The following is a 24890-nucleotide window of genomic DNA, read 5'->3' on the forward strand; positions in this document are numbered from 1 at the left end:
CCAGTTTGAGACAGGGAGAGGTTTCAGGATGAGTTCAGAGGCATCATGGCAGAGTAACAGGATGGCTGGATCAATGCCAGTGGTCATGTTGCTGTCCCGCCAGCCAGCTTCTGGCCTTGCCCAGCAGCTTACTTCTCTACTTGGACCACTCTTTTCCTTTCCGTAAAATAAAGGGCCTCTGAAGAGCTCTCTGCCTCCTTCCAAATGTGTTTTGATGAGGACAGGTTTTCAGATAGGTATGTTCAGATCTGGAATAGGCTGATGTCCCTCCTCAGTAGACCCATTTTGTTTTTCATCCGTGCCCATCATCTGCCTCAGAACCAGACTGATTTTGCTTTTCTCTCTTATCTGAAGAGCTATCCATTCTCTAGAACAGCACAATCATTTTGTTTGTAAGGTAGTTTCCCTCTCTGATTTGCCTAATCTGGAAGCTGTTTGGTGTCAAAATATTAGAATTATCCTAACATTTTTGAATAGCTTTCTTCCAATTCCTAATCAAAACCAGAAAAGGCCAGCTGCTTTTACTAATCTGGGTTATTTCAGTGACTAGAGACACAGTGCAGGATGACCATACAGTTACTGATGTTATAGTGACCTTGGCTGTGGCCTTGGATGAGGGTAGCTCAGTCTGTCTGTCCATCTCTCCATTTATCCATCCATCCATTTATCTGCCTATCACCCATCCATCCACCCATCTATCCTTGCTTCCTCCCTCTATCCCTCCCCTCCCTCGTTTCTTTCCATGCATCCCTATCTATCTATCCCATGTTATAAAGAAATCTTTCCTTAAGCAACATGCTTTTCCTTCCTTTATCAATGCTTCATTGAATCATCTATCATTCATTTCAAAAATTAGCGTCCTGTGTTACTATATAGCTGTAGCTTATTTCATGCAGGATCACAAGGAATTTGAATTTGTTTTTAATTAGGCACCTTGAACATATCAGCCTATTAGTTACCATCTGACATTATCCTCCCTGCACTGTTTCTCATGCATTTTCTGGCTGAGTCACCATGTAATGCAGTTTGCTGGCTGATGAGATGACCCGTGACACATTTTGGACGTCACTGCTGTTAGGTTTCCCAGGAAATTAAGTGCAATTATCTTGAAAAGAATCAGGCTCTTTCCCCCTCATTCTTTTTTTTTTAATAGATAAGCGTGCTTTAAGTTCAGAAGAGAGTACAACTAAAACAACCACAGTCCAAACACAGCATCTATTTTAGTCTTATGTGTGATAGACTAGGGTTTATTGACCTTGGCACTATCGACATTTGGGGCCTGGTTGAGAACTAGACTAGAAAGTTACAGTGACTTTGGGGTCCTTTCATGCTGTCAAAACAAATCACTCACATAAAGAGGTAAAGCAAAACTAAGTCTCCTTCGCTGACCAAATGTGAGTTCTGTTGATGTGCCAGGCACTGTACCAAGTAACAAGGACTCAGTCAGACATCCATAAGGTCCCATCCCTGCCTGCACAGAGCTCACAGTGAGGTCAGGGAAGCAGACGTGTAAACAGATAATCATGTATCAGTGTGACTTAATAGGGAGACAGTTAGTCATATTGCTGGATGTTCTGTATCTATCAGATTGTTCTCTATCTGTCACTTATCACTTCTCAAATGGTTCCTCAGGGGTTCTGCAGACACAGCCTTACTTTAAATTGGGCACCACAGAAACATCCCTTGTTCATTTCCCCACCTTGGAGCCTTGCTTAGGTCGCTCCTGCCTGGAAGGTCTTAATCTCAGACTTGTACATCTCCATGTTCTCCCTGCCATTCATAGGCAGGCCAGTCTCCTCCAGGAAGCCATTCTAGATTGCTTGAGTTTGTATTGATGTCTGCCCACCAAACTCCCATTATGAAACTCACAGTCTCTTCTGCACGGTTTATGGCTTAACTGCTTGCTGCATTATTTGATCCCCCTCTGTTTCCCATGTAGTGGCCTCATCACTCAAGTAGATTATGGGCTATTCGAGGTGGAAACCAGGTCTTATACTGGGATATTTACGTTAATGGTCTAAGAACTCACTATTTGACTGCTATTGGCTTGCAAAACTAGGTGTGGGAATTGAACTCAAATCTATTAGAAAAGATGCGTGAAAGATAAAATGAAATTAAAGCAAAACCTGTAGCCAAAGAGTGAGAGCCGCTTGGTCTTCTGTCTGGCACGTTCTTTTCTGCCTAACGCGCCTCTACTGATGCTTCCAAACCCCAGAGCACCTTACCTCCTTCTTTATGCTTCTGTGACTCCCTATTATGAAGGGTACCTATGCTCTGCACTTGGAGAACGCTGTGGGCACAGATGTGGTTGCTGGGAGATCCCCTGCGGGCACCTGTCCTGTGTCTCGACGCTCAGGTATCCAAAACAGGGGCTGACATATCTCACAGTAGTGTCCCATCCTGTACTTCCGCCTGGCCTGGCATATAGTAGGTTCTCAATTCAAATGTGAACAAATGACCTCAAGTTTAAGCAAAGGGAAGCTCTCTTTAGTGAGGAGAAGCTTCTTCTTTATTATTCGTATAAAACCTTGATGATGGGGAAACTACGAGACAGTGAGGAATTCCAGGAACTAGTAGGAAGCATTCGTCTGTTTGTTTTTTTCAAAATATTGCTCAGAGTAAAGAATAAGATAGGAGAAGATATCATAGCTATTCTTCCCACCACTCGCCTCCCCCTTACTGGCGATTAATGAGTTGCCAAATCTTGCTTAAGGAATTTATAGTTTCTTATGTCAGTGGAAAGGATTTTTTGCACTTAAGCAAAGTGTTATGTTAACCGTGGCAGGGTGTCAGGAAATGGGTCACGGTTTGAGGTGTATCTGGGAGCTGGGTGGGGCAGCCGTCCCCAGACACACTGGTGGTGGTTCTCCATCAGACTTCATCTAGAAACATCTAAAAGTGGAGGGCTCAAGGTTTCCCTGTCTCAGAGAAGTTTTCAATTAAGGCTCTTTTGCCTTTGGAATGATAATTATAGCTGCCTGAGCACCGGCTATGTACCCAGGCATGGTGGTAGGTGTAACGGGACTAGGAAGCATCCTGTCACCTTCAGACCTCGCTCTTTCTTGTGATTATCTAATAGCCGTTGCCTGACGGGATACAGTGCAACTCCACAGCCAAATCCTGGAAGCCCCTCGTGAGCTGGCCTGCACCGCTTGCCAACATGAATTCTACTCTGCAGTGACAATAAAAATCTCACTCTTTCCAAAATATACTAGCTCCTTTGCACATGCTTCTTTTTGCCTGCCCTTCCCATCTCTCTGCCAAATCTTCAGCATACTTTCTTTCCACCGAGCCCTTTTTTTTAACCTAAACTTTTAAACTCAGCTCACTTGTCCTGGAAGCCTTATGTATTTCTTTTTCTATTTGTGAGTGATCCCATGAGAAAAAGGCTTTTTCCTCAGCCTACTGCCTTCTGTAGGGCCTGGCACGTACCAGGCTGCCAGTAAGTAAGTATATGTTGAATGAACAACATATACATGTCAGAAATTTAAAGGCGACAGAATTCCGTGCACCTTTGCGTTGGTGGTGTCATCCCATAGTGAGACTTCTCTAACCAAGAACTGAGGCAAAGCCCAGTTTCACGCAGTAGACACTGCACGTTCAATGCTCAGTTTTTTGGGCTCTGTCCTCCCTGTTACTGATTCGCCAGCTTCACTGTCTTACAGCCACTGGTTCAGAGTCTAGAACCCAGTTAAGGAAGGAGAGCTAGGTATGGAGGTGTCAGTACACAATTATTCTGAGACAGCTATGTCAGATGTCACTTTATAGTGAAGAACACTGAGGTCCTTATGAGAAGAATAACTCACTTGGTCAAAGAGCCAATTCACAGCTCTCTGTTTGAACCAGCACATTATACTGCCTCCCCAGAGCCAAGGAAAACCACTATGTAAAGACTCTGCATAAATTACACAGAAGAGGTGACCTTGACTCATGCTGTGGTCCTTAATTACCAAGGGTGCTCTTCTGACCACCAGGAGAATATACAGTGTTCGGTCTTGTCGATGAAAATAATAAATAAACAATCTATAATAAGAATAGAAAAGAGTTTATTTGAGACAAACTGAGGACTGTATCCCAGGAGACACCCTCTCATATAACTCCAAGGAACTGCTCCAGAGAAGCATGGTTTTCAGCACAGTTTTGTATCTTGTCAGAAGAAAAAACATGAAACAAGTCAGGGATACATTCCTTCAAGGTTTCAAGAAAAACAGACCAGCATATACACACCCAGACAGTATGGCCTTGGCACCTGGGAAGACAGTCTTATTATCAAAGAAGTACCGGCATTGGCATCCGAGAAGGGAGGCATTTAAACTTTATTTTTAACCTGGACATTCTTTACTTCTGGTCAATGCACCCTTTTCTTTAATAATTAAAGCAGGTGTACAATGTATGTTTGATGGGCCGCAAACAGGATGTTTTAGTTAGCATAAAATTCATGTTAACTCATGTATAAGACAGAATGATTTCCCCATACCTCAATATGTGAACATTTCTTTTATCGGTCCACATGAACTGAGTATTTCAAATGGGAAGGTAGTTGCTTTCCACGAAAATTCTGTTCCAAAAACAAGGTTGAAAACAGTTAACAGCCCACTGAGAGTTTTAATAAGCTCCTTTAGCAAAGGTAGCTTTCAACTCCTTGTGGAGAGAACAAATAAATACGATTATGACCACCTACTAATTACTTAGAGATCCCCTGGGGAGCTTGTGTTCAAACATCATTAATACCAAATACTGAGAAGAATATTGAAACAAAAATGCATTACATGCAGACGTACACTTTTAATTCATATGGGACAAAATCTGGTTACTGAGATTAACTATATTAGACAGTTGACACTTGGGGCAAATTTCCCTGATTTGAAATGATGGATAGCACCTGCTTTTGCAAGAAAGAATTAACACAGAGAGGGAAAGTGCAGTATAAACTCTTGAACACTGAAGAGCTAAAGTGTATTTTTATTTCAACATTTAGACTGTTGAATCTGGATCAACATTCCCTTGAAAAGTATGGAAATCTGTAGCAATCAAAACAAACAAAGAGATTACATTGAGAAATGAGATATGGATGGTTTTGAAAGAATTAGGAGAAAAAACTGGAGGAATAAATATGCTTTTTCTTAAGTGAGATCCAGAATTATGGTGTCTTCGTGTAGACTCCAGACCCTAGAGTTGCTAAAATAATGCTTGTTAGTTCAAAAAGCTGTTGCTCCTGTTGATTCAGTCACTTGAGAGACTTTTCTCAGTGAGGTGAAACCTTCCAAACTAAGGATACTCGTCCCTTATGAGAGAACGTCACACCTTCTGCTCCTTTGATCTGCTCTCTTCCTGGGCATCTGGAGACAGCCAGATAGGATAGTCTTTGGGACTCAGCCTCCTATTTCCAAAGACTTTTTCTCTTTTAGCTTTTAGTTTATGATCAATTACATTGATTTTTTTAAAAATTAGTCTTTAGTGGAGTGCAGTTGCTTTACAACGTTGTGTTAGTCTCTGCTGTACAGCAAAGTGAATCAGTTTTACGTATACATATATCCCCTTTTCTTTAGATTTCCTTCCCATTTAGGTCACCACAGAGCACTGAGTAGAGTTCCCTGTGCTATACAGTAGGTTCTCATGAGTTATCTTTTTTTTTTAACATCTTTATCAGAGTATAATTGCTTTACAATGGTGTGTTTGTTAGTTTCTGCTTCATAACAAAGTGAATCAGCTATACATATACATATATCGCCATATCCCCTCCCTCTTAGGTCTCCCTCTCCCCTCCCTATCCCACCCCTCTAGGTGGTCAGAAAGCACCGAGCTGATCTCCCTGTGCTATGTGGCTGCTTCCCACTAACTATCTCTTTTACATTTGGTAGTGTATATATGTCCATGCCACTCTCTCACTTCGTCCCAGCTTACCCCTCACCCTCCCCGTGTCCTCAAGTCCATTCTCTAGTAGGTCTGCATCTTTATTCCCGTTTTTTTTTTTAGACATTGATTGATATTTGAATGTTATATTAACCTTACATTCCTAGGATAAACTCCACTCACTCGTGCTGCATTATTATTTTTATATATTGATGGATTTGATTTGCTAATATTTTGTAGAGGATTTTTTTCTTCACCTATGCTTATAAGGAATATGGTCCGAAATTATTTTTTTCTTGTAATGTTTTTGTCAGGTTTTGGCATCTGGTTTATGCTGACCTCATAAAATGAGTTGGGAAATGTTCTGTCCTCCTTTATTTTCTGAAAGAGTATATGTTAAATTGACATTGTGTTTTCTAAATGTTTGATAAAATTCTCCAGTGAAACCATCTGGTCCTGGAGGTGTTTGTTCATTTGTTTGTGGAAGACTTTTGATTAAAAATTCAATTTATTTTATATAGCGTTATTCTGTTTCTGTACATTCTGTTTCTTCTTGAGTCAGTTTTGATAAGTTGTGTTTTTCAGAGGACATGTCTATTTCATCTGTATAATTGAATTCATTAGCATAAAGCTGTTTATAATATTCTTTTACTTCTCTTTTCATCTGTAGGATCCATCATCATATCCTCTCTTTCATTTCTTGGTTAGTCCTGCTAGTTTTATCAGTTTTATTAACATTTAAAAGAAGCAGTTTCGTGTTTCCCTAATTGTTTTCTCTAGTGGTTTAGATTTCACCTTTCTCAGACAAAGTAAATTTCTTTTGTCTGACTTTTACCTCATGTCTGATAAGTTTATGAAAATGCTTTTCTCACAGAGAAGACGCAAATTAAACCATGAAATCATTTTTAATATGCAGCATATAAATACAACTCTACAAAGAATGGGCATATAATTAACTGAATGTCTTATCCGCATGTCAAATTGATTACACGTTGAGATGTTTTCTGCCAGCATTTCAAATCCCAACTTTAGTGGTTCAATTTAAACACCATCTAAAGATGACTGAAAATAGGTCTCAGCTAAATTCATTTTTCTGAAGAGGACACTTCTTAAGAGGAGGTGTTCTCTCCTGTGACACTAGTAACTAATCCCACCTGTCACACTGCGTGCTATAAATCATTGTACTACAAATCTATTAGCTAAGATTCATATCTGGCCTACCTTGTAAAAACAAAGATGAAACAGTGCTTCAGACCGAGTGATTTAATGCATACTGGAAGATCTACTTTCTCTGAGTTCAGCCCCATTCCCTCTGAGCATGTGTTATTTTCAGGGAGGAAATTGATTCTAAATTGAGAAGCTGCATCAACTCTTTCAGACAATGGAATGACAAGAGCATCTTTCTAAATAGCTTCCTGGAGGCCTGAGGGAGTGCACTCCTTTCTCTGGTTCTTATCTTACTGGCTAGAAGTGATTTATACAAGGGGAAGACTCGGTCTTGTCATGGCTTGGACTCCCATCATTTCTTTAAAGAAAATTCCGAGCTTTTTCTTCTATCCTTTTTTGTCTGAAGGCAGTAGTAAACCTGGGATATAATTTCATTGGTAAGGGCAACAATTAGTGCCATGGTTTCAGAGCAGTCTGTGGTAATTATTGGGGTACTTATCCAGTTTCGCAGGAAGGGTGCTACACCAACGTGGACCCTCACACACAGTGATGCCCAGTTTGGGGCCACACACGTTGTATCTTTCCAGGGCTGAGGGACCTTACTTGGTACTTCTCTGAATAGTCATATATAAAGAGAATATTAAATAATTTCTGATATGAGTTTATTTAATTCCCTCCAAACTTCACTAAAATTAAAGAAGTATAACTCCTTCAGAGTGTCATCTTTATGTTAATACTCATTTAATAAACTGCAGCTTTCAGACTCAAGAAGTATGTGAGGATGCCAGTTGGGAAGTTATAGGTCAGATTTAGTCCATACTCTGCTGAGCTGCGTTTTGCATTTGTTGACTTTTTTTTCACCCCTACAGCTACCTTTTAGATAGGTGTAACTATGTCCTTTTTGGTTTTGCTTTTAGATGTAAAATGTGTCAGTTTAAGTAGGCAGAGAGAAGGTGTGAAGGGCAGACGTTATGCAGAGAGAAGGACACATTAGAAAGAACTTAGGCTTTGGAAACAGATCTGAGTTTAAATTCTCACTTCTCTACTCACTGGTGGCTCAGCCAGAGCTGAACTTTATCTTGTAGGCAGTGATAGAATGGATGTGGAGAGAACGTTAATCTGGCAATCAGATAGGTGATGGAAACTAAAATCAGTCTCTGGTGTATTTAAAGCATTGACTAGGTGTGTTCAGCTGTTTGGTGAACATAAGGGGAGGTGAGACTCAGCTTCTGCTATCATGGTATGCAGTCCGTGGACAACAGGGAGAGAAACAGCTATCTGGGATTCCAGTGAAAGAAATACACACTAAGCAGAAGTATACATAGTGGATTGTGGGGTCCCTAAGGAGGATTTCTGCTTAGAAAAGGAGGGGCAGGAGGGGGACAGCTTTTTAGAAGAGCTGGCATCATAGCCAGTTATGGATGGATGAGAGATTTCATCAGGTGAGATACATGCTCAAAGGCAGAGAGGGGCCAAAGTACCCGGCATTTGGGAGAATACAAAGAGTCAGATGAAGCTGAATTGAGGAGTGTGCCTCTGTCTCTCCTCCCTCCCTTCCTTTTTTCCTCCCTTCCTTTTTTCCTTTCTTCCTTCTTTCCTTCCTTCCTTCCTTCTTTCTTTCCCTTCATCCTTCCAACTTGCTTCTTCTCTTCTTTCCTCTCGTCCTTGTAATATTCCTACATCCCTTTTCTTCATCCTTCCTGCAGCAGTCATGTGCCAGGCACTGGGAATATGTGCTGAACCAAATATTTAGCCTCCTGGATGGAGCTTGGAGTCCAGCCCAGCAGGGGCAGCTTTTCTTTCGTTAGGAATGTAGACTGGGGAGCTACATGGAGGATCAGCGAATGACTCACAGCTGGACATCCAGCTAGAAGGCTATCTCGGTAGACCGGAGAAGACAGACTTGAAGCTTTTATCAGGAAATTGCCATGGCACTGAAATGATGGGGGGTGTGCAATTAATTGTTATCAGAGCTCAGTGGAATCGTTACACAGAATAGTATAAGGGTGAAGAGCAGGAGCCTAGAAGTCAGACTTATCTGTGTTTATATCTCAACTCCAGTCCTTACTAGGTGTTTAAACCTTGGGCAAATTGTTTAATTTATCTCTGCTTGTTTCCCTATCTGTAAAATGGGATTATAATAGTACCTCCCTCCTAAGGTTGTTGTGGGAATTGAATGGATTGAATTAGTACGTAGGACTTAGAAAAGTGCCTGGCACATATTAGCCCTAGATAAATACAGGCTGTGAATATTCAATTACTTCTTCTAGTACAGAAAATTAGAATGAACTTCCCAAAGAGGAACCAATTGGGCCCATTTTTGCTAGAAACAATAGGTTCAATAGTTGTGTAGAAGTGAACAGCTTTTCAGGGCTATAAAAGAGTCACACACACTCACATATTATGGAAAGAAAGAAAATAATAGCAATCATTGGCTCTAGGCCAATCTGGTTATTGTTATATTACTTTCCAAATATGGGAAGAAATTTAAGTGAAAAATATATATATACATACTTATATATCAAGTTTTAGAGGAGAGAAGTGTGCTCAGCAGTTGACAAATTTTGTTCAAGATTCAGAAGTGCTTTACAAACTGAAATTCAGGCCTTGCATACCATTGGGGTAGAGAGAGAAGACCCAAGACACTCCTCTTCTGTTTATATTGTCCAAGCAAATGGTGCATTAACACAGCTCCTTGAGGCTGAGCCTGGTAGATGATGTGTGTCTTCCAGGGCAAGGACGCTAGGTGGCTGTTTCCTAGTGGTAGGAAGCAGCATTATTTTTCCTAGGGGAAGAATGTGAGCTATCCCACTTTTCACACATAATGGTAAAAATAAGAGAGCAGTGTATAGTGAGAAAAGAAATTATCAAGATGTTATCAGTGTTCAAAGGGAAATCCCTAAGTTCATAATTGGTTTAATAAACTTTGTTTCCATAACAGTTTGTCCTCATTAGCTATTCAGTGAAATGGTACTAATTTTAGGGTTCATCAGTATGTGAAGAGTATCTATGCACTTTAAGACACATTTGCACGCCTGCATTATTAGCGAAGTGACATAAAACCAAACTTTTAAGGGGCTCATTATAGATTTTAAACAGTTTATCCTTCTTTAAAAGTAAACTTCAAAAATCCCAAATTACTTCTTATATCCACAACAAAAAATAATTTCTATGATAATAGTAAATAATTGAGCCTCCCAGTGTATTGTAATCAAGAGTTGTTCTTTTTTTCCTAGCTTTCTGACATAATTTTAAACACATTAATTTCAAACGACCAGGCATTTGAATTTTAAACCATTTTAAATTTGGTAACACCAAACAAGTGTGAAGCATTGATGTTTCTTTCTTTTTTTATTGAAGTATAGTTGATTTACAATGTTGAGTTAGTTTCAGGTATACAGCAAAGTGATTCAGTTATATAATATATATTATATATTATATGTATTCTTTTTCAGACTCTTTTCCCTTATAGGTTATTACAAAATATTGAGTAGCGTTCCCTGTGCTATACAGTAGGTCCTTGTTGCGTATCTATTTTATTTTTATTTTTAATTTTTTATTTGCGGTACGCGGGCCTCTCACTGATGTGGCCTCTCCCGTTGCGGAGCACAGACTCCGGACGCGCAGGCCTAGTGACCATGGCTCACGGGCCTAACTGCTCTGCGGCATGTGGGATCTTCCCGGACCGGGGCACAAACCCGTGTCCCCTGCATCGGCAGGCGGACTCGCAACCACTGCGCCACCAGGGAAGCCCGCGTATCTATTTTATATATAGTAGTGTGTGTATATTTTAATCCCAACATCCTAATTTATCCCTCCCCCCACCTTTCCTCTTTGCTAACCATGTTTGTTTTCTGTCTGTGGGTCTATTTCTGCTTTGTATCTAAGTTCATTTGTATCAATTTTTTTTTTAGATTCCACATATAAGCCATATCACATGTTTCTTATTCCTAGTAAGTCTGTCCCTTTGCTCATTCACCTTCCTTGTCAAGGAACAGTTGAGCCTCATGTGTGGGAAGCCTGCCATCTGAGCGTGGCCTCCGGGTCCTGGCAATCATGCTGACTCTGAGACCAAAGCCACCAGTTTCCTTGTCCCAGGACACACCACAGCACCATAAAACTATACCCACCAGTTCACCCAAATCCGAGTGCCTACTAGGGTCCACCATATTGTTACTGAATTGGCATGCAGGCAGCCTGGATCAACTAATTAATTAATAAGCCTAACTGAAGCTAAATATAATTAATTATACAATATTGAGCTGTCCAAATTTAACTCCACTAAAATCACATAATGAATCTGGAACGTAAAGGATTCCTGGCAAAAGGAAAATAGATTTCAGTATGTAAAACGCATTCTTGGTGAATCCTCTTCACTCATTTTTGATTACCCGACTTCTGTGTTTCAGGCATATGTATTTTGAAACATGTAGCACATCATGGGAAAATCAAACACACACACACGCACACAAGTTGGACACCTTTGCCTCATGGATTTAAAACGATGATTTGTTTTCATCTATTTGATGTGATTAATAAATCGACAAAGGCTAACGTAGTGCATACAGACACGATAGCATCCATCTAGGAGGATATTAGTTGGAAGTAGTTTTCTATATCGTTTACCATGTTGTATTTAATGCAGATTTTAATGAGCATCAGAACGAAACAAGACCACAGACATTGACACTTCACACTTGTGACACCAAATTTAAAATGGTTTAAAATTCAAATGCCTCGTCATTTGAAATTAATGTGTTTAAAATTATATCAGGATGCTAGTAAAAAAAAAACTTCAAATATGTGCTTGAAATACAACATTGATTCATTTGTAATGATAAAATAATATTGACTAGTTCAGTTATTATTCATGCAAAAGCAAGAACCACTTTTCAGTCAATGAATCTTAGTATTAAAATCGTGAGAAATACCTTTCTTATAAAATCTACAACCTTTGTCATTTGGTTCTGTTCTTTTTTAAGAGAAACATGAAGTAAATGACCTGAGAGAATGAAATATTTCAAATGCATTTTGATATTTAATCTTTAACAAGTATAGAATTTAGAACCTTGCCTCTAAGAATATGCAAGACTCAAAGCATATTTAAAATCATTATATGTTAATTCTTTATGATGACAGACAGAGGCAGTGAGGGAGAGAGGGAATTTATGAGTAGTGATAGACCCCTATCTGGGGATGCACATATTCAGACTCCAGGTAAGTAAAGAGGTTAAGGAGATATCTGATTCACCCAATGGATGCTGACTGTTCAAGTTTGTTGTTTTCAAGGTTATTTAAACTGTTTAGGGATTCTGCTGACAAGCCCCATGTTGCAGCAGCCATAACTCTCACACACAGGGAGATTGTGCAGGTTGTTTTGAGTTTCATTGTTTACTGGCAGACTATAACAGAAATTCTAGTTTTGTTCCTGTCTCAGCGATACGAAAGTGAGAACATGACTAATAAATTCTCTCCAGTTGATAACACCCTTGAAAGATTTTTCATCATTTATACTATAAACCCTCTCAAACGTTGATGCTTCAGACACCAAATTACTTTCTCCATTGAATGGTGTGTGCTTACACAGTTTGTGAGTTTCAAAGATACTCCTTCAAGTACAAATTCTAAATCTTGACAAGAATGGCTTCATGGATTACTCATTAGATAATGAATGGCCAGTAATATCTGAGCATATGAAATGTACCAGTAACAGATAACATACAATTTTCTAGTTCCGTTATAATTATTTCAGTGTGTTAAATGACTTTTTCACGGATGTTCTTATATAGCTTATTTATTTGCTTTTTACATTTTTTCATAAAAAAGAGATAATTCCCTTTTTTTTGCAGTAGGCAAATGTGTTAAGAGCAAAATAAATTTCCAAATAGAAGAGTCCTCACCATATTTCTTCAGAGTGTATTTAATTTCATGCACATGTGAAAGATGATAATGTGATTCCTAGGTACTAAACATTCCTCAGCCATTCACACTCAGTGTGGTTATCTGGAATAAAACTAGATTCAACTTGTAGAATGGTGAATGACTGAAAATAATGAAGTAGAGGCCATTCATTAATCTTTATCTGCTTGTCTATTTTTTATAGCCTGGATGAAATGGAAAAATTCATTTGGGGGCCAATGAGATTGAAAAGGGTCTAACATGAAGAGAAACATGGGGCTGAAAATGTTTTTTTTTTTCTTTTTCAATTATACACCGCACCTTTTTCTTACCTGCCTCTGTTTTTCTTTTAGTGGCAAAGCATTTCTATAACACTGGTTGAGAAAGTTCAGATGATTGCTGTAATCCTAGGATCCCTGTTCTTAATAGCGAGTGTGACCTGGCTCCTCTGGTCAGCCTTCAGCCCCTATGCAGTGTGGCAGAGGAAGGACATCCTTTTTCAAATCTGCTATGGAATGTATGGTTTTATGGATCTAGTGTGCATAGGTAAGATCATGACCTTCAACGTTAACAAACTGTCAGTAATCCATTTCTTGCAGCTCTTACGTTTTCATCAGTTGGATCTAACGCAGAATGTTGTGGTTCACGTGATCTCGGTTATCCAGCTCATTGACTATCTGGGGCGTCTCAATCTCGCCACTTTTCTCAAAAAGCGTAGCATCTCTATTCTCAAGTAGTCTGAAAAAAATGAACAGGATAATGCCCGTTTAAAGTGATCTGTTTTGCAACACAAAGAAGGTGGAGTTGAAGAAATTATTTGGAGTGGGCGATGGAAGGATAGTCCTTTATTTCTAAGGGATGGGAGCACATAAATCCCCCTCACAAAGCTGGGAAAGCACTGACTCGTGCCAATGGCGATATTGTACATCTGGGGAGAGCACTGATAACCTGGAGGTCTTACGTGGTGGTGTGGTGACTCCGAGGGCATAAAGGGCCCCTTGGAAGGGTAAGGACTTGGGGACAGTTTTCCTTGCTGTCCTGTGCCTCTTTGTTTCACTTATTAAATTCAGTGGCTTAGAAGAGAAATAAAGGATAGAATAGTTTACCTTAAATAGACCGTACAAAAAAGGTTCTGTACGTGTCTCACTTAACCAATCTCTTGTTTCCCTTATACCATGAGAAACTGGAGGTCGATTCAATTCATGCAGCGTCTACCCAGTGTGTGTGAGGTGCCACAGGCATTGTGGTGGTGACCAGTTGGCAATAGGAGATGGGGATGGAGAGAGGCAGCACCGTATCCAGGAGATTCCCTGCTCTGATGTGGTTTACAGCTTAAAGGATGTAAAAAGAGCCGAGGGAGGCAGCCGTGGTTTGCAAAGAATGGTCCAAGGACCACCCATGGCAGCAGCATCTGCAGTGCTTTTTTTGAGAAATGCACATTCTCAGGACCCACCCTAGATCTGCCGAATCAGGAACTTCCGGGTGCCCCCCACCCCAGCAGTCTGTGTTCACAAGCTCGCCAAGGTGCGATGAAGCTTGAGAGCCACTGATTTCAGGGAAAGGCTTCCCGACCTGGGATCAGGTGCCTTGGTTTGTAACGCTGGCCTCTGCTTAGATAGATCAACTTCGTCTCTCCATAGTCCTCTCTCTCACCTATAAAAATGTGAATAAGCATCCCTAGCACACAGGCGTACAGGAAATAACTATTATAAAATAATTATGCTGTTAACTGGAAGTTGTAGATTAAGAGTATTTAAATAAGTCACGAACACTGAAATGCTTTAAACCACCTAAATTAACGCCTCTACTCACTAGACCCTTAATTTAACTAGCAGTTTTAATAGTCTCATTTTTTTCTAAAAGAACTCTATACATTTAAAAGATATGATCAGCTTGGATTTCACCTCCTTTTCTTCTTTCCTCTCTTGTTACTAATATAAGACTAATAAGAAAGAAATGTATAAAATTTCAGGCCAGAAACGAAAAAAGAAGGGAGGGAAATGTCATGAATAATGTGTAAACTGAACAGATGTTGCCTGAATAACTGAGCTAATCATGTATATGAACAATTTGCATTAAATGTGACAATGCATATGTAAGCATTTGGAAATTCTAAATCTCTGTACAAATATAGTCTCTGGGGTATTGCTCTAAATTAAGAAGGATTACAAAATTGTTCTACAAATCCCTCAGCAAATTCAGAAACAGTGTTTATTCTATATTTCAACATAAAAGTTATAAAATGTGGTATTCCACTGATATTAAAAGGGGAGATGAAAAGCAAAAGAGCCATTAGGCTCCCAATCCAACCTGAAGGGAAAAAAATTCCAGTTGACTTCATTACGTAAGCACTGAAAAGGGCCATGTATTTCTTGGTTAGGAAATCATTTTCTTGAATTCCGCAGCCTGAATTTAATGCTGAGTTATTATATCTTAAATTTTCATTGTTAATGCCAGTCTTTTAATCAAGATTATTAGGATTCTGGTTTTAAGAGCACATACGTATAAACTAATGATCTTTTTGACAATGTATGATGTCTTTGGGCCTCCCTTTTGAAATTTGGGTGTTTGCCCTTTTTATAAAGTCAAGTTTCTTAGGGACAAAAACCGATTGACATTTTCCTGAATAAGCTTTGGAGAGTGGATTTTTATCTAAGTTTTAAATATTGACAATACTTTTCATTGTCTTTTTGTTCATCAAATCAAAATCCCATCATACAATAGTTTATGCATATTTTGAAAAATATTAAAGAATTCAGATTGAACAACAGTGCTCATTTCATTTGGCAATCTCATTCATTAGCCTGTTTGGACCCAGAGAAAATCTTATTTTTTTTTTCCCAAGAAATTGAGAAACCATTATAGTCAGAAAGCAAATACGTGTAGGCTACCAACAGCTGACTGGATCATAGCAGGTAATAGCTCCTGCTACCATTTCAAATGAATTAAAATGTCTTCTAATTAAATGTAGACGGTAACAAAGTAGATTACATTGATTATACCTCAGATACATACCCCTGACTGCAAGACCAGAGTCAGAGTTAGAGTAAAAAGCAGGCTTTTCAACTCTGAGTCCTATTTGTTCAGCTCAGTTCAATAAACTTTGTATGTGTCAAACACAGTACTAAGTGCTGGGGATGCAAATGAGAGTCGGTCACTTTTCCTGTCCCCCTAAGGGCTCCCAGCCACAAGAGCAGGACAGACGTGGAAATAACTAGAATTCAGCTGGATGTGCAGAGTGATGGACGTATGCACCGGAGATGGTCGTTGGACAAAGCAGGGGGAGATTGATGCTGGCTGTTTTATGCAGGGAGGGAACATTTTCAGGCAGATTGCCTGGGGGAAGTGATAGCCAAGCAGGCTGATGGATGAAGAGGTGCTTGGCAAGTGGGGAGATGGCCCCGCTGTCACCACTGGAGGATATAAGATTGGCTCCCCATACAGAGGGCTTTAAAGTAGTTGCAAACATTCCCATATTCCTGTTCATCCAAGCCTTTCAAACTTGTTTGTACCTAAACGAGGAGCAGATTGACAGCTTCGTAAATGTTCTTCTTAAAAAAGAATTCTGCGAATCCACAGAGGACCATTGCAGAACCAAAAATATGTTATAATCCAGCCAGTGCATGTAATGTTTCGGAAGAGATTTTTGTTGGATTGTTAAATAGAAAAGTAAAGATTTGTAGAAAATTTATTTACTTGGGGAAATTTACTTATTTCCAGGCAAAGTAAATTTGTTTGTTGCTTTCATTTATTTTTATGTAAAACATTTTCTGCTTTCCCAAGATCCAGTTTCTTCTTACTATTAAAGTTTGAATTATCCCAAGGGTCTAGGTACCATTATTGTTCAAATACCTAGATCAGGGCTGTCCAACAGAATTTTCTGCAATGATGAACATGTTGTATATCTGTGTTGTCCAATACCATGGACACTAGCTACATTAAGCTGTTGAGCACTTGAAATGTAGTTAGTGAGAATGAGAAACTGAATCTTAAATTTAATTTTATTTAAATTAATTTAAATTTAACTCAGTCACACGTGGCTAGTGGCTACCACATTGGACAGATTTCTAGATGATGGAATGGTAAATGTGTGAGGGTTTGATGAACAAGTTTCACCTTGTCCATATAAACAGGCTGTATTTCCTAAATGATAAAGTAACTCTGTTCCATGAGAGATGAATAAAGTGAAAATGAGTTCAAGAGGGTTAGGAGAAGGGTGTTAAAGGTGAGAGGGTGGTGGTCAAGAGATAAACAGGGAGCTGTAAGAGGGAGACGTCTTAAGGAAATGGAAGTACAAAGAGATATAACTTTGTATTATGTTTGTGGAGCTCTTATAAATATTTACATAGATGGCATTCAGACTATGATTGTGCACCAGGAAAACTAATATAAAGGATTTAAATCACCAAGATGTTGTAGCCCAGGGTCAGCAACTTAGGGAGAAGTAATAATCACAGCAGGCCTGCATTGGCTCCCTAAGAAGATTTGCACAGTGGACAAAGAAAGATTAGCAAACTTAGAAATGAAAAGCAAATGCCTGGCGGAAGGCTCCGGGCACAGGACCTGGGTCTCAGCTCCACACTTTGCACATAAAACACTTCCATCGGCCGTGTAACTCAAGGGAAGCTTGGGCCACGAGAGGAATACGTTTATGAATGACTCACAGAAATGAGGGGCTAAGTAAGACTCGGCCATAAGGACGGGGGGTCATTTGATTACGTTGCCTCTGGAAGGTGAGGGCAGTTTACCAAGTCTCGTCAGTGTCTGGTGGAACCTCATGAGGTGAGTTCAGTCTCTTTGTAGGAGCAACAAACTAAAACGAAAACCCTATTATGTTAGTGGGATTCCCGAAACAGAGGTAGCGGTGCTTATACCTAATCACATTAACACTCCAAGTTAGTGCCAAAACCGCGTCGGGAAAATATTTGTATCTTCCCTGGGATGGTAAGGGAAGGAACTGGTTATGGCTACAAAATTTAAAAACTTGAATTACTTTTGTTTTTTTTTTTTAAGATTTTCTTAATCGTCCACACAGTATAAATATATGCCTATTCAAATTAAAAAACATTTTGTGTTTACAACTGTGAAATATGTAACGTTTTTAAAAAGACGATTTCCCTCACACTGCCCTTTTGTTATGTCACTTCCTTTGCAGAAATGTCCCCTCTCAACATTTTGATGTGTATCCTCCAGATCTTTTTCACAGTTTGCTTTTTGACATTTGTAGCTTGGACTATATTTAACCCCATACTAGTGGTTTTCTTAAAAATCCATTCTCTGACAATTTAGGTTTGCGGGGCAATTTTATGTAAGAAAGTAAGAGTGAGCCTTGCTGCTATGCAGCTCATCCTGCCTGGCATCTCTGGGGGACACCAGGGATGCCACGTGAAGCTTTCTAAAGCAGGACGGCATAAACAACCATCTTATACTTTATCTCATTATTTCAAAAGCGCCCTGAGAGGTACTTTTGGTTGCTGCTTGTTTCCTGTGTGTGTGTGTGTGTGTGTGTGGGTACCTCTTCTGTTCTGCATGCTTGCACTTGAATTTGAGAAATAGAATAATCAGAAGATCCAGCAATAACAGAATCGGTACTTTAGCCACAGAGCCATGCGACAGAGGGAAGCAATTTTTCTTAAAGCAATTTCAGGCAGCATTTACTCCACGAAAAGAAGAGATTGAAAATTGAAATCCCCTTAGTGTCAACAGTATAATAGGTAGGAGAAACTGACCCCAGAGCTCCTAAACGTGCTGGCGAAGCCAGGGGTTCTGAGAGGCAGTGATCTGGATCACCCCTGCTGGATTTTATCTTCTAAAAGAATCAGTGCAGTGTTTATAGCGCAGATCCGGTATTTCAGTATGGTATTCAAAAATAACCTGAGGTATACTAGGACGAGGATCTGATCAAAGTTTCTTCTTCTTTCTGTATCAATTATAGTCAATATTGAAGAATGCTTCTTCTGCAGAAATCTCATACTCTTCAACATGAAGTTTTCTTTTCCTAAGTTTCAAATCTAAATAATTTTTTTAAAATTCAGATAAATTCTTATATATATCATGGCCCTTTTGAAAATCTGTTTTTCACAGTTGGTAATATACCAAGCTAAAGCTACTTAGGCACATGTAAGAAAACTATCTAGAGTTACCAGTTGGTAACTTTTATTCACATTTCATTATAGAACTTTAGAACAATAAATAGATAAATACAACCTATTCCTATGGATTAGGATTAGTGATATAAGACCTATATTTACTTTTTAAAAGACACAGTAGGGCTTCCCTGGTGGCGCAGTGGTTGAGACTCCGCCTGACCATGCAGGGGACACGGGTTCGTGCCCCGGTCCGGGAAGATCCCACATGCCGCGGAGTGGCTGGGCCCGTGAGCCATGGCCGCTGAGCCTGCGTGTCCGGAGCCTGTGCTCCGCAACGGGAGAGGCCACGACAGTGAGAGGCCCGCGTACCGGAAAAAAAAAGACACGGTAATTCTCTCTTGCTTTTGGTATTGCTTTACTTTGCTATTTTTTTCTCCATATAGAGCAGCTAACAGTAACACATGATTTAACATTTTATTAATGTGAAATGTAAAGTGTACATTTTCTATTTTTTTGATATTATATGAGGAAAGGTGAAGAAGTTTGACAAAGAATTTCAGGATAATCAGAGTCTTGGTTACCACAAATGAGTCCTTGCCATGGAGGATGACCAGTTGTCTATTGAATGCCAGGGTTACTTCCACCTAAAATGGTGCATTTAGGTCATCTTCTTTCCTGTGGCTCATTTTCAACACGTATAACCCAATTAGCATAAGCAAAGCATAAGAAAGTGAATCAACTAAGGGAAGAAAATTCTAATGCGTTCCAAACAAAATATAAATGACATTGAAACCATCCCCTGTTTAAAATTGTCTATGCTCGCTGGCATTTCCTAGCATGATTCAGAAGGTGACAATATTTCTTAAAGTGTTTTAGGTGAAAAACATATTTACTGAAAGAAAGTAACATTGGAATTGAAACATGCCGTAACTTAGAGCAGAGGAAAATGGGTTTGCTGTGGAGCGCCCTCCAGAGGGCTTCTGCTTCTTACCTTGTCACACAGGGTCATTACCATACAGATGTGTGATTGAAAGGACAGCAGTTGTTGAGATTTATAAAAAGTTCAGCTCCCGGGTCGTGATAGAGAGATAGCATTTTTTTTTAAGCTGCAGTATATTTATGGGCAAATATAAAAGTTATCAAATAGTTCCAGGAGAAAAATGTAAAATTACCGAGAGAACACTCAAGCTCACCACACTCTCTAGGGCCTGTGGGGCGCTCTCTTTCACAGAAGGGGTTGTGGATGTTGGACAGACGTCTCAGCCCTCCCAGGGGACAGCCTAGACCAGGGAGTCAGTCCAGTGTGACCTGACATGGGGCGTCTCCGCATCGAAGAGACTTTCTCTCTGGGAAGTGGGGACACCTCTTCTCAGGGCCGCCAAATGGTACAGCGCCAACTCATTTAAAATTGTCAGGGAGTTTGATCGTAAGATTTCAAATCTACGTAAAGTAGATTTTTTTGGTGGGCGGAGCCCACCTTTCATCACACTCCATCCGCTCCCACCCCAGTCACCACCACTACCACCAAGTTGGGATCTGAGCCACTGGGATCACTCAGGAAAACGGAGCTTGGACGTCAGTGGGTCCACATTCAGCCACGGAGGGGAGGCGGGGGGCTGGGGGGAGATGCAGAAGGCTGCACGAGTGCCTGGTTGGTGCTTTAGGTTGTAGCGGATGATGGGAGGTGGTGTTGCGCTTGTCTCACTCTGAGTTTCATAGGAAGCACGGATGTGGGTGAGTCTGCGTGAATCATATAAGGCGTGAGAAAAAAGCAGCTCAGCTTGAACGGTGTCTGGCAAAATAACAAAGGAAGTCGATTAGCCCGGTGTTTCCTTTTTGAATCGTCCTATCACAGTTTTCCTTCCAGACGGGAGAGGACTGTCAGCCACCTCTGCTCCATTTCCTCCTTCAATTTCCTGATCTCTCATTTGATCGGGGACCAATCAACATCCCCGTCCCTCCAGCGTCTCAGTTTGGCCCCTCGGGAGACCCTTGCCCAGCAGCTGGACAGAGGCCTTCTACTCTGGCCCAGAGCCCCTCTGGGTTTCCCTTCAAGCTTCCTCCCAGGCCGGGACTGGGCTGCGAGGTGGGCCGCGCTGGTTGGTCTGTCATCCTTGCAGCCGTGCCTGTTACCAGGTTCGGATGCTCTCCTGGCTTGTTTGGAATCGTTCCTCAGAGCAGAATTCCTTTACAAGCACAGATCGTTATTTCCTGATCTCAGAATGTATTCGTGGGCTTGATGCCCCAGGAAGTGCCCCAGCTTCGCTTAGAATCTAGCCAGGCCCCTTGGACGGAGAGGCAGAATGGGCCCTTGTAATTCAGCATCGTTAGAGAAAGAACAGAGCTTTACCCTTTATATGCTTTGAGAAGCAGGCCGTTATTATCTCTTTACCCTGGAAGTACAAATTATAGGCTACTCTGTGCCTTGATCACACTGATGTTTACCAACTTTTCCAAAGATTATTATCATAGTTTATGATTAGTATCATAGTTATTAGTGGTATCGCTGCCTTTAAAACCCCCGGAGAGAAAGCAGAAAGGAACTTGCTTTTCCTACTTGTCCTCAAGGCTGTGCCTGAAATGGTCTCTCAAAGTGAGTTAACTCTTCAGGCCTCCTCCTGGGGGAGAAAACCCAACCCCAAACCTTCCCCTCTTGTGACCTTGTACAGTTCAAGTTCTTTTGGAGAAACATGGACATGATAAGCCGAGCAGCAAACCAAGTATATTGTTATCGTTGACTTTTCTTTCCTCCATAGGAAATAGTGTGAATCTTTCAGCCTGTCTCAGATGGGGCGGTTTAGCCAAATAAGTATTAGTCATCTATTAGGCCAACATTCACTGGGTATTTATTGTGTCCCAATAATAAAGTACAGGATAGAAATACAAGTAGTTCACAGTCTGCTGCCTGTTTTTGTATAATCCATGATCTAAGAATGATTTTGAAATGGTCAAACATTAAAAGAAGAATATTATTTCACTGCCTATGAAAATTATATCATATATAAATTTCAGTGGCCATAAAAAAAGTTTTCTTGGAACCCAGTCATATCCATTCACTGATATGTTGTCAGTGAGTGCTTGCAGCCTCATCAAAGAGGGACCATGATGTGTGCATGACCTACAATATTTACTATCTGGGCCTTTGCAGAAAAGCTTTTGGAATATAGCATCCTCCCTGCTCTCCAGCTGCTGACAAGAGACAGTCAGGGAAATAAGCAATTAAAATACAACGTGGAGGGCTTCCCTGGTGGCGCAGTGGTTGAGAGTCCACCTGCCGATGCAGGGGACACGGGTTCGGGCCCCAGTCCGGAGGATCCCACATGCCGTGGAGTGGCTGCGCCCATGAGCCATGGCCGCTGAGCCTGCGCGTCCGGAGCCTGTGCTCCGCAACGGGAGAGGCCACAACAGTGAGAGGCCCGTGTAATGCAAAAAAAAATAAAAATAAAATAAAATACAACGTGGAAAGTGCCAGGAGAGAAATATATGTGAGTGCAGGTGGGGGAAGGTTAATCATACTTAAGGTTGGAAAGTTGAGCTGGGGATTTGTATCTGGTGGTTGAAACCAGCGTCTGCGAGGGCAAGTGATTTGGGTGATATGAGCAACAGTTTGCGGAGCACAGTGAGACACAGAGCAGGCAGAGAGGGGAGAGCGGCCACAGAAGGAGGGAGTGGGGCCGGGCGAGGGGAGGAAGGGACCGGGGCAGAGGAGCAAGTGGCCAGCAGTGCCAGATGCCTTACCAAGAGCAGGTGAAATCCAGACGAAAACGTATCACTGGATCTGGCAATACGGGGGTTCGGTGGACAGACACAAGATTGCTGAGAACGGCTGGGATAGGCAGAAGGGGCTCAAAATGTAAGTTCATAAGTCTTGGCTGAAAAGGGGCACAGTTAAATGAGGGTAGAATCTGGGGGGTGGGTGTAGAATTGAGGAAAGTTCCTGTTTATTTGTTTCAATGGTGGAGCGAGGTTTGAGCAAAATGCTGAGAAGACAGACCCAGAAGAAATCAGAAAGGCAGATTGAAGATCCAGGTGGGAGGGGACAGCTTGATGCCCCTGAGGTGCGGAGATAGAGCCCAGCACACAGGGGAGGGGTCCGTGTCTTGCACAGGAAGGGCGCCCTCACCCCTGAGATGGGCAGAGGGGGAGGAGAGGGCGGGCGCAGCTGGAGATGCTGCACACGCTGCTCTGGGAGGGTAAGTGGATGGTCCTCCTTGCCAAAGACCTCCCCTTTTTCAGGCAGGCAGATAGTATGGTCATCTGTGGAGACAGGGAAGGCACAGCCTGGGGACAGGAGTCTGTGGAGAGAATTAAAAATGACAGTCAGCAGCGCAGGGCTTTGGGGAGGGGAGCTGAGCCAGGAGACATGAAGAACCACTGGGCGTGATTGCGTGCCCTCCCGAGGCTGGGCCGGGGGGTGGGCCCGATATCCAGGGCTATGAGGCTGTGTATTCTTACCCACTAGCACTGAGAGTGAGCGCAGAGTGGTGAAATGGTGAGACTGGGCTGAGATGAGGTTTTATATACAGAGCTGCTGGGAGACCAGCAGCGAGATGAACCTTGCCCTTCACCTTGAGTGGTGGAGGACGATTACAGGATGGGGTTGCTTTCTCAGTGGCTGGGGAAGCAACCAGAGTCAGAAAGAAGCTGGCAGAGTGGAGAAAGATTGCCCAATAGAGGGGTCGAGGTCTTCAGGAAGTAGAACGGGTGCACTCATTGAAAGGAAGAAAGCGGGTGAGTGAGAAGCAGTGGAGGTGGTGGTTGTCGGCAGTGCTGGTACAGTGTCAGGGCTTTTGCACTTGGACCAGTTTCCGGAAGGGAAAGGCCCGGGGTGGAGTGAAGGAGGGACAGCGGAGGGCAAGGGTTATGCAGGTCAGGTCATGGTCAAGTCTTCCACATGGACCTGAGGAGTGTGGGTCTGTGGGGCTGAGGAGATCCAGGAGCCAGGGGACAAATCATCTGAGATTGTAGGGGTCAGCTGAGGCATCAGGAGGGGACACCCCTTGTGGCTTCGCTCTGTATGTGAGCATTCGCACATTCGTGTGCACACGTGTATGTGATTTGCGCGACTTCACTCTTTCTTTGTCTTTACTGTTTTCCACGAGAGTGGTTGTGTGATTTCTAAACACGTGAGGGTTGGAACAATTGCAACTACTTTAGAGAGATCTGAGTACATCCCTAGGCTACTCTAAAATGAGGTTCTTAAAGAGGCCAATTCAACTTGGACATGGGACGTTTTCCTTGGAAGACAAAGCAGAGTAGACCGTGGTAATGGGAACCATGACAAGAAGACACAGCTCCCTTAACCTGAGAAGCTGGAGATTGTTCTTCAGAACTGGCACCGACCTCTTTGGGAGCCTCCTGGCTTCACACTCTTTTGCAGCAAAGAACTTTCTCACGACGGAGAGTGTGAACATGATTATTCTAAACGATGCTCCTACGTAGCACACGGAGGATGTGGGACTGCGGCACGCTGCCAGGGTTTCTCTGGGGTCATGAGGAAGCACACAGAGGAGCAGAGAAGTGGAGCCTGTATATGTTTTCAGCTGCTTCCAAATACGTTGAAAGGAGGTTTTAAAATCAAATCTCCAGTGATGACTAAGAGTGTGTTTACCCTGGTCCAGGCAACATTCTAAGCACTTTACCTGCATTTTCACACTCAGTCCTCACAGCACCCCAATGAGGTGTAGGTACTGTTCTCCTCACCTCAGAGATGAGAAAACTAAGGTGCCGTTAACCAGTTTCCGGAGGTCACACAGATTGGAAGAGGGACCCAAGATTGGACTCCGGACACTGCGGCTCCAGAGCCTGTGTAAAAATATTTATGTGATTAATTCTATCTATCTCCTTATACGGTGAGCTCAAGTGGCTAACTTACAAAATGTT

The 24890-nt window shown here is 41.6% G+C and overlaps 1 protein-coding gene across 1 annotated transcript in view; it reads left to right on the forward strand.

Moving 5' to 3' along the window:
• The window catches only part of MARCHF11 (membrane associated ring-CH-type finger 11), a gene marked incomplete at its 3' end in the record, with an annotated part of 119994 nt that overhangs the window by 85480 nt on the left and 9624 nt on the right, over window positions 1-24890 (forward strand). The window contains exon 3 of the mRNA XM_082835975.1: window positions 13272-13464. Coding sequence (XP_082692101.1) covers window positions 13272-13464 — 193 coding nt within the window. The remainder of the gene's footprint in view (window positions 1-13271; window positions 13465-24890) is intronic.

Source organism: Leucopleurus acutus (assembly GCF_964270905.1).
Source record: "Leucopleurus acutus genome assembly, chromosome: 3".
Taxonomy (NCBI): Eukaryota; Metazoa; Chordata; class Mammalia; order Artiodactyla; family Delphinidae; genus Leucopleurus; species Leucopleurus acutus.